This window comes from Apteryx mantelli, unplaced genomic scaffold, assembly GCF_036417845.1.
Source record: "Apteryx mantelli isolate bAptMan1 unplaced genomic scaffold, bAptMan1.hap1 HAP1_SCAFFOLD_135, whole genome shotgun sequence".
NCBI classification, from domain to species: domain Eukaryota; kingdom Metazoa; phylum Chordata; class Aves; order Apterygiformes; family Apterygidae; genus Apteryx; species Apteryx mantelli.
The window spans coordinates 52,138-64,829 of NW_027118490.1; the positions used below are offsets into that span (position 1 = coordinate 52,138).

General features: G+C 53.7%; 1 protein-coding gene across 1 annotated transcript; it reads left to right on the forward strand.

The window, feature by feature from the left end:
- Positions 1-1,373: 1,373 nt before the first annotated feature.
- On the forward strand, positions 1,374-4,868 carry LOC136995607 (ankyrin repeat domain-containing protein 7-like; the record flags this gene model as incomplete). Its single annotated transcript, XM_067316825.1, has 6 exons — positions 1,374-1,588; positions 2,921-3,035; positions 3,282-3,455; positions 3,548-3,654; positions 4,401-4,538; positions 4,835-4,868. Coding segments are annotated over exons 1-6 (783 nt in total), but the record flags the coding sequence as incomplete, so codon positions are not given.
- Between the last annotated feature and the right edge of the window lie 7,824 nt (positions 4,869-12,692).

Here is a 12,692-nt window from a genome sequence, read left to right on the forward strand (position 1 = left end):
AGCCCGTAATTAGCGCCTAGTTTCATCGTAAAATCACTTCCCGATTTGATGTAACAAACTAGCACCTATCACAGTATGGGCTAGCAGAATTCCAGGTTGGTCTAAATTGGCGAAACCAGTGAAGGTTGTTCTAAAATCTGGGACTAAACCGGTAAGGCAAAAGCAGTATCCTGTTAAGTGGGAGGCTAGAAAAGGGTTGGAAGAATTAACAACTACATTTTTGAATTGTGGGTTATTGATAGAGTGTGAAGCAGAATATAACACCCCAGGATTATCAGTAAAGAAACAAAATGGCAAAGAATATAGGTTGGTTCAGGATTTAAGAGCTGTGAATGGGCTCTTCAGCGACTGCCAGGGACCCCCATAGAAGCCCCCCGGAGACTCAGACTCAGACTGCATGCACAATGACTCTGTAAATATGATAATTAGTTCCAGGAAATAGAATGAATATGTACAATCATTCCGGGAAATTTAATGCATGGGTATGTACCAAAGCAATAGAAGCTTTGGCTAATGCAACACGCGGCATGCACGTTGGGCGGAGCGATCCCCCGTGCACCCGGCACCGTAATAAAGAGAATGCCTGCTTCTCAGTGCTACACTGGTGCTAAGGAGTTTTTCTCCCCATTTCGGTGACAACGGGGCGGACGGGAGCGAGTGACTTAGGTGGCAGCCTCCGGAGGCAGCCCTCGGGCCATAGCGGCCCCCGTGTCTGTGGTGCGGGCACCAGCGCCTTTCTGTTTCCCCTGAGCTGCTGGGTGCCCGCGGGGGTGCGCACAGTTCGCTAGCGAACGGCAAGCTGGGCTAGCCAGCGCGTAGCAGGCGCCTGGGCACGGACGGCGGGCAGGCTGAGAGGCCGAGCTGATATTCGAGGGAGCCGCGAGTGCGCGGGGGCTTGGGAGGCTGCGGAGTCTCATGAGGGAGGGCGTTTTCACTGGTGAACTTCCACCTCCCTGAAAGGAGGCTGCATCTCCTCTCCTCCTGGCGAGTCGCCTGGATGCAAGCAAAGGCGCTGCCTTTGGGGAGGGAAACCCCGGCCCCGGCCCCGGCAGTACTGCGCAGGCGCGCAGTGGCCCCCCCGCTCCGCGCGGCCTCTGGAGGCAGTTGCTCTCAGTGCTGTGGCCACCGCTGCCGGAGCGAGGGCGCGTGCCTCGCTGGGAGCCTTGCTGCGTCCCTGCTCTCGGCCCGCGCCTCTGCCCCCGGCCCGGGGGCTCCGAGCCCGCGGCCCCGCAGCCCGCCCGGGGCGCAGCCCCGCAGCAGCTGTCCCGGGCCGCGGCCACTGGCCGGCGCTCGGCTCCTCTGCCCCTGCGCGAGGCGGGGCCGTGTCCGCGGGGCCGTGCCCGTGCCGGGCCACGTCCCGTCCCCACCGCAGCATGAAGAGGCTCTTCGGGCTCTTCAGCAAGGGGCAGGGGCCGCCGCCGTCGCTGTCCGGCGGCGCTTCCCTGCCCTGCGTCGGCGCCGCCTCCGAGCTCTGCGAGAAGGAGCTGGGCAAGCTGCACCGCGCGGCCGCCAGTGGCGACCTGGCGCGGGTGCGGCGGCCGTGGTGGCTGCCGAGACTCGGCATCAACAGGCGGGACAAGGCGAAGCGGTGAGGGGGGCGGCGCCGCGCGCGCCTGCGCCCGCCCGGCCGGGCTCTGGGCCACACCGCGAGCGTGGGGGGAAGCGCAAGGGGCAGCTGCAAGGGCCGGGCTGCGGCGGCGGTGGCGGCGGCTGCGTCTGTGGCTGCGGCGCGGCCCCGCAGCAGCGGGCGGAGGGGGCGGCGGTGGCGCAGCTGGGAGGCTCCTGTGGGCCCTTGCTGTGAGCAGAGAGGTCTCCTTGCCTGGTGGCAGCCCGCGAGGCTCGGCTCGGCTCGGCTCGGCTCGGCTCGGCTGAGGAGGGCGAAACGAGGGGCAGGTTTTGTGAGCGGCTTCTCCCGCAGCGTCACCTGTACTGCGTGCGTGGCAGCAGCCCTTCGGAGGTGGTCGCGTGTTCCTTCGTAGCCGCATCGGCTGCAGTGGTTTGATTGGAGATGCTGGGCAGTTTGAAGGGCCGCCTTTCTTCCAGGCGCAGCGCGGCGCGGCAGGGCAGGGCAGGGCAGGGCCCTTCCTGGAAGGGAGGGCGGAAGGAAGGGAGGGAGTGCCGTTTTCTTCAGCTGGCGAGGGCTGTTGGAAAGGCAGCTCTGCTGCCTTGGAGAGGGCTTCCTCCGTGGTTGAGCTTGTAGGAGAAGGGTAGCTACAACTGCCGGCAAGACAGAGTGCTGCTTTGTTGCTGTGGGCATGGAAGTGTTGTGGGGGAAGGTTTCTGCTGGCTGGTTTGCTAGGTGTTACCGAGGGCGCTTTGGAGGAAGCGTGTCCTCGCGTTTGCTGCAGTAGTGAGCTCGGGGAAAGGACAGAAGGCACGAATTCCCGAAAAGCACAGCACAAAGCTGATGCGATGGTGTTCTAAAAGCCACCTCCTTAGCCTCTGGCACGCTGTTGTCACGTGAGCGATGCTGGCGAAAGCTAGAGGGTCCCTTGCCGTAGGCTTAAGGTGCCCAAGGCTTGGTCGTCCTTGCTGGGCTGTGTGTGTCGTGCTGTTGGAGGCAGTGGCCAGTTGCCTGGGCAGAGGCGTGGAGGGCAGCAGTTTCCCACCGGAAGCCTGAGGCTGTGCGGGAAGAGTCCTGTGGCTGGGCGCAGGAATCCATTTGCAGGGAACGAGGCGGGGAGCTGAGTGACCGTCGTCTTCATAAATGGGTGCTGGGGTGGGGTGGGGGGCATTTTTCCTAGCCCGCCCCAGGCTTTGGGTGTGCAACTGCTGTCATGGCTGAAGGAATGAGAAACTTTTTCTAAGTTTGTTTTTTGGAACCGGAAACGGGTGGCCCTACCCACGTGCCATAGGCAGGAGCGGTGTCTTCAGCTGTGTGCGTGTCTGTCGGTGTTAACGTCGTATATTTAAATTTTAGGACCCCTCTGCATCTTGCTTGCGCTAACGGGCATTCGGAGGTTGTTTCCTATTTAGTAGGAAACAAGTGCAAGCTGGATCCTCGTGACAATTTCAAGAGATCGCCGCTGATGAAGGTACGTGGAGTATGTGATGCTGCTGTAGGTAGGGCTTATAAGTTATGCACTGAGCGATCCCTCCCTTGGGTGATTCTTGACCTAGGTGTGGGTGGCGATTGTGTCATGCTTGGTGCCGAATAGGCGCCTAACGTTACCTAATCTTTGAACGCGTTATTGTTTTCCGAGGTTGGCAAGCTGTGGGAGTTGTGGCAGAGGGAAACGTAGTTGCTGGAAAGGTTTCCTTTTTTCCTGTGTTGTTTCCAGGCAGTACAGTGCCAGCAAGAAGAATGCGTTGCTATTCTGCTAGCACACGGTGCCGACCCTAATCTGGCCGATGTTAACGGCAGCACTGCCCTTCACCTCGCTGCCGTTGCTCCTAACACCTCTCTAGCAGGGCAGTTACTGGAGCACAATGCCCGTATTGATGCACAGAATGAGGTAAGCGCAGAGTTTGGGTAAGGCCGCTCTTGGAAAGAAAAGGTTGCTTCACTTCTCTGTGTTTTTCTAACTGAGGGGATTTATGCTTTCAGATGGGATACACTCCCCTTGCTCTTGCTGTGTCCAAACATCACGAAGAGATGGTGGAGTTCCTGCTTAAAAAGGGAGCTGACGTGCACGCTCGAGATCAGTCTGAAAGGTGAAGGGCTTGTCCAAACAGGGCGTGGGTCTCCTGAGTATTCTTAAAGCTTGACTGATGAGAGGCGTGGGCGTGAGCCTCTAAAAGGCCTAAGTAAGTAGCCACACGGAAGCAATTGCTTCTGCGTGACTTTGGAAAAGTGATCTGCGCTTGGCTGCTGTTGCGCCTCACTGGCTGGCTTCTGCCTTCAGGACTGCCAGAAAGCATTGTGTCTGGTCGCCGCAAGGCAGGGGAGTTGCCGCTAGTTCTCCAGCATTGCTGCTGGGCAGGAGCGGGTTTTTAGAACCCAGGCATGGTTGGTAGGTAAGTGTTGTCTCGCGGGCAGCGTTGTCTCTCTGTCCTGACACTTGCTTTGACAACGGGCACACGTTGAAACGAGAGAGGTTCCAGCTGGATGTGAGGAGAACCTTGCTGGCTGCGAGGACAGTGACGCGTCGGAACGGGTTGCCCGAGGAGGTTGTGCAGCCTCCCTCCTTGGCAGCTTTGAAGAACCGACCGAGTAAAGCCGTGAGCAACCCGGTCTGGCCTCGTAGCTGAGCGTGCTTTGGGGAGGTGTTAGGTGGAGAGACCTCCTGAGGCCCCTTCCGACCTGAGTTCTCCTGTGCTTCCGTGTAGTTGGCTCTGCTTTCCTTCTGCCTGTGGGAAAGGGGGAAGTAATTGTTTTGGGAGCAAATAGGGCTGCAAATAATGCCAGTGAGATGTCTGTATCGGCCGATAGATTTCCTGTCGTCTTTTGGATGCTCTAGGACCCCTCTTATGCTTGCTGCTTCTGCTGGGGACATGAGCATGATAGAAGTTCTTCTTCGCTATGGTGCTGATCTTTCCCAGGAAGACGTTCTTGGATGGACAGCGGAGGATTGCGCTAGAACTTCTGGACGTGCTCGGTAGGTGCTTTGGGTCACCGTTAGAGTTGCTAAGTTGTCCAAACGTCCGTGTTGGTTTATGGGCATGCTTGGTAACAGCAGCAAGGTTTAATGGTGTGTGGAGACCTTTGTTGCAGCTGGGCGAAAAGGACTCTTCTGGTACGTATTGTTCCCGTGTCAAGTGCGAATTGGGAAATTGTCCTTGACTTCCACCCAAATGCTCTGTTAGGTTTCACGTTTGTGATGCTGAGCTCACATCAAATTGCTCGCAATGCAAAGTCTGAAAATCAGTGTGTTTCCTTTCTTTCTGTATACAGTGTTAGTCAACACCTGGTAGACTCTGCAGTCGGGGAAAAGGCGGGAGAAGCTTCTGCAGGCGGCGCAAAGGGCGTGCCAGCGCTTAGCACGCCTCCCGGAGCAGGAGCTGCTGGCTTTGCATTGGGTGCCTGCGCTCTGGCCAGCGGAGGTAGGATCCTTAACCGTGGAGGAGCTGATGAGGAAAATCCCTACGGCCTTTTCTTTTGGTGGCTTGTGTTGTTGAAGCTTACCGTGTTCACCACTGACTTCAGTGGAGGTCTCGGATGGAGTAGCGCACACAGTTTTGTAAAATGCGCTTCTGTGTTGCTGACTGGACACGTGTCTTGCAAGGCCGTGAGGGCGCTTCTATAATTAGCATGTTAGCCGTCCGTTCGGAGGGTTGTTGCCTATTGGATCCCCCATGTTTATAGATGGGGGCTTTCCTTTTTTCTTTAAAAAAAAAAAAAAAAAAGGAAAGAAAAGAAAAAGAAAAAAAATTACAAATACTGTGCAGTACCTGGCATTTTCAACCACAGGTTGGTGGAGGGGGACGGGACAAAGAGAGAATGAGAGAGAGAGAGAACAATCTCTGCCTGTGGCGTTTGCTCGCATGTGTGGTATGAAGAGTTCAGCAGTTGAGTCATTTCTTATCCTGTTCAGCCCGCGCCAGCATTTGCTAACTGTCTGCTCACATAGCATCTTGGCGCCATGCTAGTTTTTCAGTTAGGAATGTTAGAAGGAAATATGAGGACAGTGTTGAATTTGCTTGCTTACTTAGTTTGGGGGGGGGGGGGAGAATTCAGTATGATGAGAAAAATCAGTGGTTTGGGGCATACTTTTGTTCGTGCTGTCTCGCCTGAGTGTTCCACTCCAGTGTGGCCTGTAGAACTGTCCGTGTTGCACGCTTGTAGGCATTGTTGACATTGGAAGGTCTGACATGCTAAGAATTAATCATGTCAATTAATATTTGAACAGTGAGAGACGACGTTTCCCACGGATACTTTGTAAGGTGAGACTTGAACAATACCTTTTCCCAAATCCTTTAACCTGCCTAAAAAGAGGAAAGATTGGAGAGACAGGGTCCTTCTTGCCTTTGCTTTTCAAGAATGTTGGAGGAAGAGGAGAGTGATGACAGCTGTCCTGCTTCTGAGGAAGAAAACCACAGTTCAGCTGCCAAGGTAAAGTGCCTCAACAGGCAACGCTTGCCATGGGACGACTCATTTGCAGGAAAGACCTGTCTGGACTTCAGTCTCCAGGCAGGTGGTTTTCTCCTGCAGAGCGGTCTCCTGCCTGCCACCCTTTCTGCTGCTGTGAGCTGTTTCCTCAAAGACTTGTAGCCGTGGCAGAGCATGCAGCAGCCTTGTGGTCGGGGGGGTGAAAGAGCAGTAGGTGACAAGATAAATGGCCACGTGGTTTTCTTCCTGTGAGTCAGATCTCGAGACCATAAAAGTTGATCAGCTCCTGGGTTGCCTATTCTTTTGTCCTCCAGAGCTTGCTCTTTGTTTCCAGTGACTTTGGCAATAGAATTCTGACTGATATGGAGGAAGGGCGTTTATTGTTCAAAATCTGCTGAAATGCTTCATCCCCTGGCTCTCTTTTCCTCCTTGTCAGGTTCCTCAAGTGTGCTTGGCGGGGAGTTGCTCAAGCGGGTCTTTTTTTCTCATGCCGGATGCGGATGACGTTCCAGGCTTGCATGTGATCTCACGCTGCCTGTTTCAACTCTGTGGGGGTTTTTTTTGTTTTTTTTGGTTTTTTTTCCCCAGTTGCGGTGTATGGCGTTGGGACTGCGCTGTGATGAAGACTGCAAGTGTGGTGCTGGAACCCAGGCTGTACTGCTGGAGATGCAGGCATGTTTGATTTTTAAGCTGGTTCCGTTTTTTTTCCAGTGACCTTTGAGAGATTGTCGCAAATGTTGCTGCAGTAGCTCTTCAGAGACATAGTAAGATGTGATTGTGGTTTGAAGAGTGAAAGTGAGGAAAGAGAAGGAGGTTTGACTAAGGTTGTTTGAGAAGCAGGCAGCTGTTGGTTTTCCTTGGCGCAAAGGAGGGGGAAAGGGTGCGTGCGCTCCTGGATGTTGTAACGTAGGTGAAGCCAGGGTCAGCCTGTGTGCAGGCAGTGCTTCTCAGGAGCTTTGCAGAAGCAGAGCCGGGCGTTTGTGACGTTAGGTATTGCTGTCTACTCAAAGACGTTCCCGAGGAAAAACTGCAGGCCTGGTAGAAGAGAAGTGAGAACGTTTCCCTGTGTGGGTACAGAGGAGAGAAGTACTTTGCAAGGTGTCGCCTGCCTGTGCAGAGGCTGCTTGTTTCTGTTCTTTCCAACGCTTTTGGCTGGCCTCTTTTAGGAAGAATCACCTGAACGGAAGGGAGAGGAGGCTACTGGTGGTCCTCAAGTTGCGGATGCTGCAGAAGCCCCTGCTGGTGTGAGAGGTGAGTTAATAAACATTGATCCGCTTTGTTTCTTTGCTAGTTGTGCCGAGTCAATGACCGGAAATGGTGATCTGCTTGTGAGACGGTACGGCACCCCCTTTTGCCCTTGCCAGCAAATGCCAGGGGGGAAGGCTGAGGGTAGCGAGTGTCAGTTGAGGGAGCTGTTTTGTGGTAGTGCTAGGTAAGGAGCGTTGTTTCCTGGTGACTTGCTGCGCGTGTGAGGATGTTTTGGCTAGCGCTTTGAGGGTTCCTCCTCTACCGTGCAAAGTGCTCGTGAGTGCCAAACTCTGGAGCCCTAGTTTGGAGGGGAGATGCCCCCGAAACCTCCCTACTCCGTGACTCCGGCCTGCCTGAGCCTGGTTTGCATGCTACCCGACCATCTGTTGGGCATTTGTTGTAGCCGTGTGAGCTTCCGTGCTGGGCTTGGGCATCTTCTGCTGCAGAGAAGGCCACGGGAAGTGGTGAGAACACGGCGGTGCGGCTGGGGCTGAACAACACGGCTTTGTTTTTCCTCTGTAGTTGAACTGTTCTCCGTCTCTTGGCTGCAGGGCTTGCCTGATGGAGGAGAACAGCAGAGTGAAAGAAGGACTCATGGCATGTCGTTTCTTACTTCCTTTGTAGGTGTTACGTCAGCAGCAGGAGTGGAGCGGGAGGAAGACAGCGACTCTCCCTGGGACTCCGAGGTGCTTTCAGTGAGGAGCGCAGCAGGGTCCCCGTGGGGGGGAGCTCTCGGGAGCTTGCTTTGGACATGGGCCCCATCAGTGGCCCTTCCAAGGCCCCAAGGCCCCAGGGCCCAGGACACAGCGCGGGCCGTCATGCAGCTACAGGATTTGAGGGATGCTGCTGAGGAAAGAAGCCATCTCTCGGGCACCCAACAGGACAAGAAGAGTTACTTTGCCTTGAAAAATGCCTGTTAGTTATTCTCGTGCACTTGCAGTGACTGGCCCCACACCACACTCATTTTTCCTTTCCGAAATGCAGGTGTGGGCAGCAAGCAGCACGACACCCACACATGATGACCCCAGCGCTGGGGGGCTTCTGCCACGTCAGCATGAGCAGGACACAAAAGGCATCTCTGGGAGTCACCGTGGCCCTCGCCACCTCCCTCCCAGGTCCAGGAGAGCTGCAGAGCTCCTCCAAGCCCTCCCTGCACACTCCCCCAGACAGCCGGGAGCTGCCTGGCACAAAGCCTTCCTGGCGGTGGGCGAGGGGAGGGAGCTGCTGGCGCCCAGCTCTGGGCTCCAGGGAACAGGCCAGGGCTCGGAGCGGGGAGCTGGCAGCAGGCTCCCGCAAGGCTGCTGCTGGCAGCGCAGCCCCAGTCTGGTCCTTGCCCTGGGGACGTGTGCTGGTGGGAAGGGCCTGGCCAGGAGGGAGCCACGTGCCTGGGGAGGCAGCAGCAGCAGCATTGCCCAGCTCAGTGCAGGAGGGCAGAGCAGGGGCTGCTCTTGCGCTGACTTCAGGAAGGCGCCACGCTGTCTCCTGCAAGGGCTTTTTATTGTTTTTATTATTTCTTTTTTTAGGGAAAGCTGATTGAGTGTTTTCAACCGTAACTGTTTGCTCTCTTCCGAGTATGTTGTTGAGTAAAGAATGCTCTGTGGTGCCAGTTGTTTTTCCCAGGGGGAGGGGGGGCCTTCTTCAACAAACGGTGCTTTGACAGAGGTCTCCTGCTGTCGTTTCTTTTGTGGCTGTGCCATTCGGAGCGCTCCACTCTATGCTGTTTTCATTCTTTCCCTCTTGCCTGTGGGGTAACGCTTGAAAGCGCACAGTTCACCAGCTTAGTTGACTCCCAGTACAAGGTTGCAACACGTGTTTAGTCTGCTCTTCCGTGTGTTGTGAGATATGTGGTGCATCTCTTGGATTTTCAGCTGTGATAAGGACTGAGATGAGAAATACAAGCTTAACCGTGGAAATGAGAACTATCATGAGAACTCAGTCTCAGCTGAAGAGCTATATAGGAGGCTTTGCTGAGCTTCTTAATGCTTGTGTAAACTCAGCCAGCGCTGTGGCTTTCTTGGCTCTAGTTGGCTTTGGATTCAGTAGCAGACGGGTGCACAGTTTGAAAGCGGCCATCCCTAAAAAGGCACTTGGGAGTTTGGAAAGGGAGGAATTGGCTGGCTGATTGGTTGTGTGTACAAAATATCCTTCTTGCACTTTTATGCATGAGCAAGACTTTTGTCGTTGTGTGCTAGTCGAGCAGTCTGTCCTTACTTGCTCCAGTCTGGCTTGGAAAGGACTAGCAAAACAAGGGTTTACTGAAGCCTGCAGAGTAATGCTACAATCTGAGGGAAAAGGGTGGTTTCTGAATTTTGTGAACCCAGCCTCAAGCAAGAAGGAGGTGCTATTGCAGATCAGAGTATTTTATGCTAACAGGCCCATGGTTTCTTTGCCTTCCTTAAGCAGACTTGGATGCCAGCAGCCCTACTGCAGCGAGTCAGACGCCCAGCGTGGACTTCTGATTGCCTGAACTCCCATGTAGTGACGTCCATTTGCCCTTGTGTTGTCAGCTCCGTTCCCTTTGAAGCTCACCACCGTCAAGTTCTTCCAGGCTCCTGTGTTAGGTGCCTTAGTGTGGAGAATGCCTGCTGCGGTGAGGTTAAAGCTCAGTGTTGTGAGGGCTGCAGCCTGATGTGGGAGAGGAGGCTCTTGCTGTTCTTGTGTTCGTTCCTCAGCCGTTTCCTTGTGTTTGCTAGCGCTCATGTTTTCTGTCAGCTTCCTCTCTTGCACCTGTCAGCACTGATATGAAAACAGATTGAAACAACCCTGCCCTTCCAAATTAGGACTCTGAAAGGAAAAAAAAATCCCAGGCTGCTGTTGCTAACTGAGCAGCAAACTGAGGAAGCCAGTGATCCGGTGCTCCGAAGCACTCCTGCTGTTTCCAAGCTGTAGCTTGACAGGCTTTGCAAGGCCTTGTTTCAGCTGACTGCTGCGCACAGGTGGTTGTGCTGAGGACTTTGTCTCCTGAGCCCTTTCCCCTGTACCTGTGCTTTTTGCAGGAATGGCGAGAGGGGTCCTTGCTGCATTGGAGGAAGGCAAACCAGAGGAGATGATGAGCAGTGCTGTCAACCTCAGGGTCACCTGTGAGCACATCCACAGGCTAAAGGAGCTTGGCTGGCTGAAGGGTGAGGTAAAACTTGCTGCAGCGCAGTGGTGTTCTCCACCAGTATATATTGAAAAATACCCCTTGAGGGTGTATGTGAGTTTCCTTTTCCCAATTCGTTGCTGACCCCCCCTCCCACTGCAGATCTCCAAAGTATCTGTGTTCAGGTTCTGTTTTTCAGCCTCGAAGGGCACAGTATTTCTGAAAGCACCTGTCCTTCTTGTCTGCTGCTGCTTCCTGGAGTTAGTCCTACTCAAGTCCAGATTGACTGGAGTGGGTGACAAGTGTTCCTAGCAAACTCTGAAGCGGTAACCATGCGCTAACGTCTGGGAAGAGAAGCTGTGCCTGGAGTTCTCTCAGGCAGCTGCCTGCTGCAGGGTGGCCAGCAGAGAAGTGTTGGTGTACTTTTCCTTTGGTAAAGCAGTGTTGCATTTTTCACCTCAAGCTTTCTTTTTGTTATACAGATCACCAATTGCTATGTGAATCTTGTGGTGTAAAGAAAGAAGAAGGAAGGCTAGCCAGTGGTTCATGCTTTGGGTACTTTGTTCTATCGCAAACTAATTTGTGGGGGCTCCGGAGCAGTAGGAAGATGGAGGGGAGGAGTATACGTCTTCCAAGAGGACCGCATCTTAGTGCCCATTCACTTGAGAACGCCCTGGGCACTGGTGGTGAGTCAAACTGGCTTTTCTTTAGAGTTGGGTGAGGAGCACCAGCAAGTAAGGATAGTCCATTTTGGTTTTATTGTGTGCAGCCCAAGGCTGTGCTGTGTCTCCTTTAACAAGTGTATCTTAATAACGGGTCAGAAAGAAGGCCAGGAAATGCTTTGATGCAGTGGGACCAAAAGGCAGCAAGCTTTGTGAAGCTTTGCTGTAAGTAACTGCTCAGTCAGTGCTTTTCTGCTTTGACTCACCAGAAGGATTTGTCAGGTTCTCTCTGTTTAATGCAGGATTAGATGTTGTTGCTTTTCTCTTAGTAGATGCAGACCGTCAATCTTTGTGATTGACTTGCTGCAAGTTGGAGGGAGTGGGACCCGAGTTATTGATCTCGTGTGGCATTGTGCCCTCCGTGCGGGGTCTTGGATGCCGGGGTTCTGCCACCTTCCCAGTATATTCAGAGCCACAACTTTGCTGTCAAATCCATGGTAGCCTCTGGCACAAATGTGCTAACTTTACAGAGCAATCAGTAAAGCTAGGCTTTTGAGCAGAGGGAAGAATGTCAAGGAAGTGCTTCCTAGTAGCAGCCTGAGTGTAAGAGGAAGCGTGCTATCCATGGGAGGCATTGCGTTCTTCCAAGAGCTTTGTAACTGCTCCTGGCCCCCGCTCTCCCCACTTCAAGAGCTTCCAAATTATCACAGCTCTTCAGTGTTAGCAAACATTTCTGCGTGTGTTAGCTGGCATAGCACAAATCTCTAGCTGAGCTGACACCCTTAGACGTCTTGGCCCCTGATGCAGAGGTAGTGAAGATGATTACTCCAACAGCTTTAGAGAGCAGGAGCAGAGGGGCCACTGGTTTGAACGAGATGTTGTTTCAGCCTGATACTCTCTTGGCTAGTGTTGAACAGCAGCTGTCGAGGAAGCAGGACCAGAAGAGGGCAGTATATAGTGACTTTTTTTTTTCTCCTTAGAGTATTCTTCCAGCAGGCTGTGACAGACCTGGGAGCTTCGTCAGGCAGAGGTAGTAGCCCGATGGCCTTGGCTGTATTTGTTCTTCCAGAGGTGCACCCAGTCTTTGGGCTGAAGGCCTACCATGAGTCCTTGGAAGGGCCTAATGCAATTTCTTGCTTGGGTTCTCTGTTCCTTTTCTAATACCGTTTGCTCTGCTTCTTTTGACCTCTGCAGAGCAAGGAGCATGTCTTTTCCTGGCCATCTCTGTTTGAGTGGTTGGGTCTTCTTGAGCAATAACCATTAGGTCACAGCCTGTCGCTGTGCATGTAAAGTTAAGATTTGGGGGTTTTCTCCCCCAGATGCTTTACTTGTCCTGCAGTGACTATCCTCGGACACTTTATTGCCCAGCCAGGCAGTGTCCTTTGATTCTTTCTCTTGGCCTACCATACGGAGATGAGTGAGTGGGTTTTTTTGTGTTTGTGTTTTGTTTTAAGCAGCTGGAGTCACGTGTATGTGAGCATTACTTGGCTTTGAAAGGGGAATGGAATTCCTCCTTGTAAGGCCTGAACCCGTACTAATGAGCGCAAGCTATTAGAGAAGGGCCAAAGGCATCTCGTCCTGTTCTTAATGGACCAGTTGAGAGGGCAAGTGGGCCAGGCAGCCAAGAGAGAGGCAAATTCTCCCTCTCTTTTCCATTCATTAGGAGATTCCACGACACCTGAATGGAAGTGCCTGTGGGGATTTTTCTGTG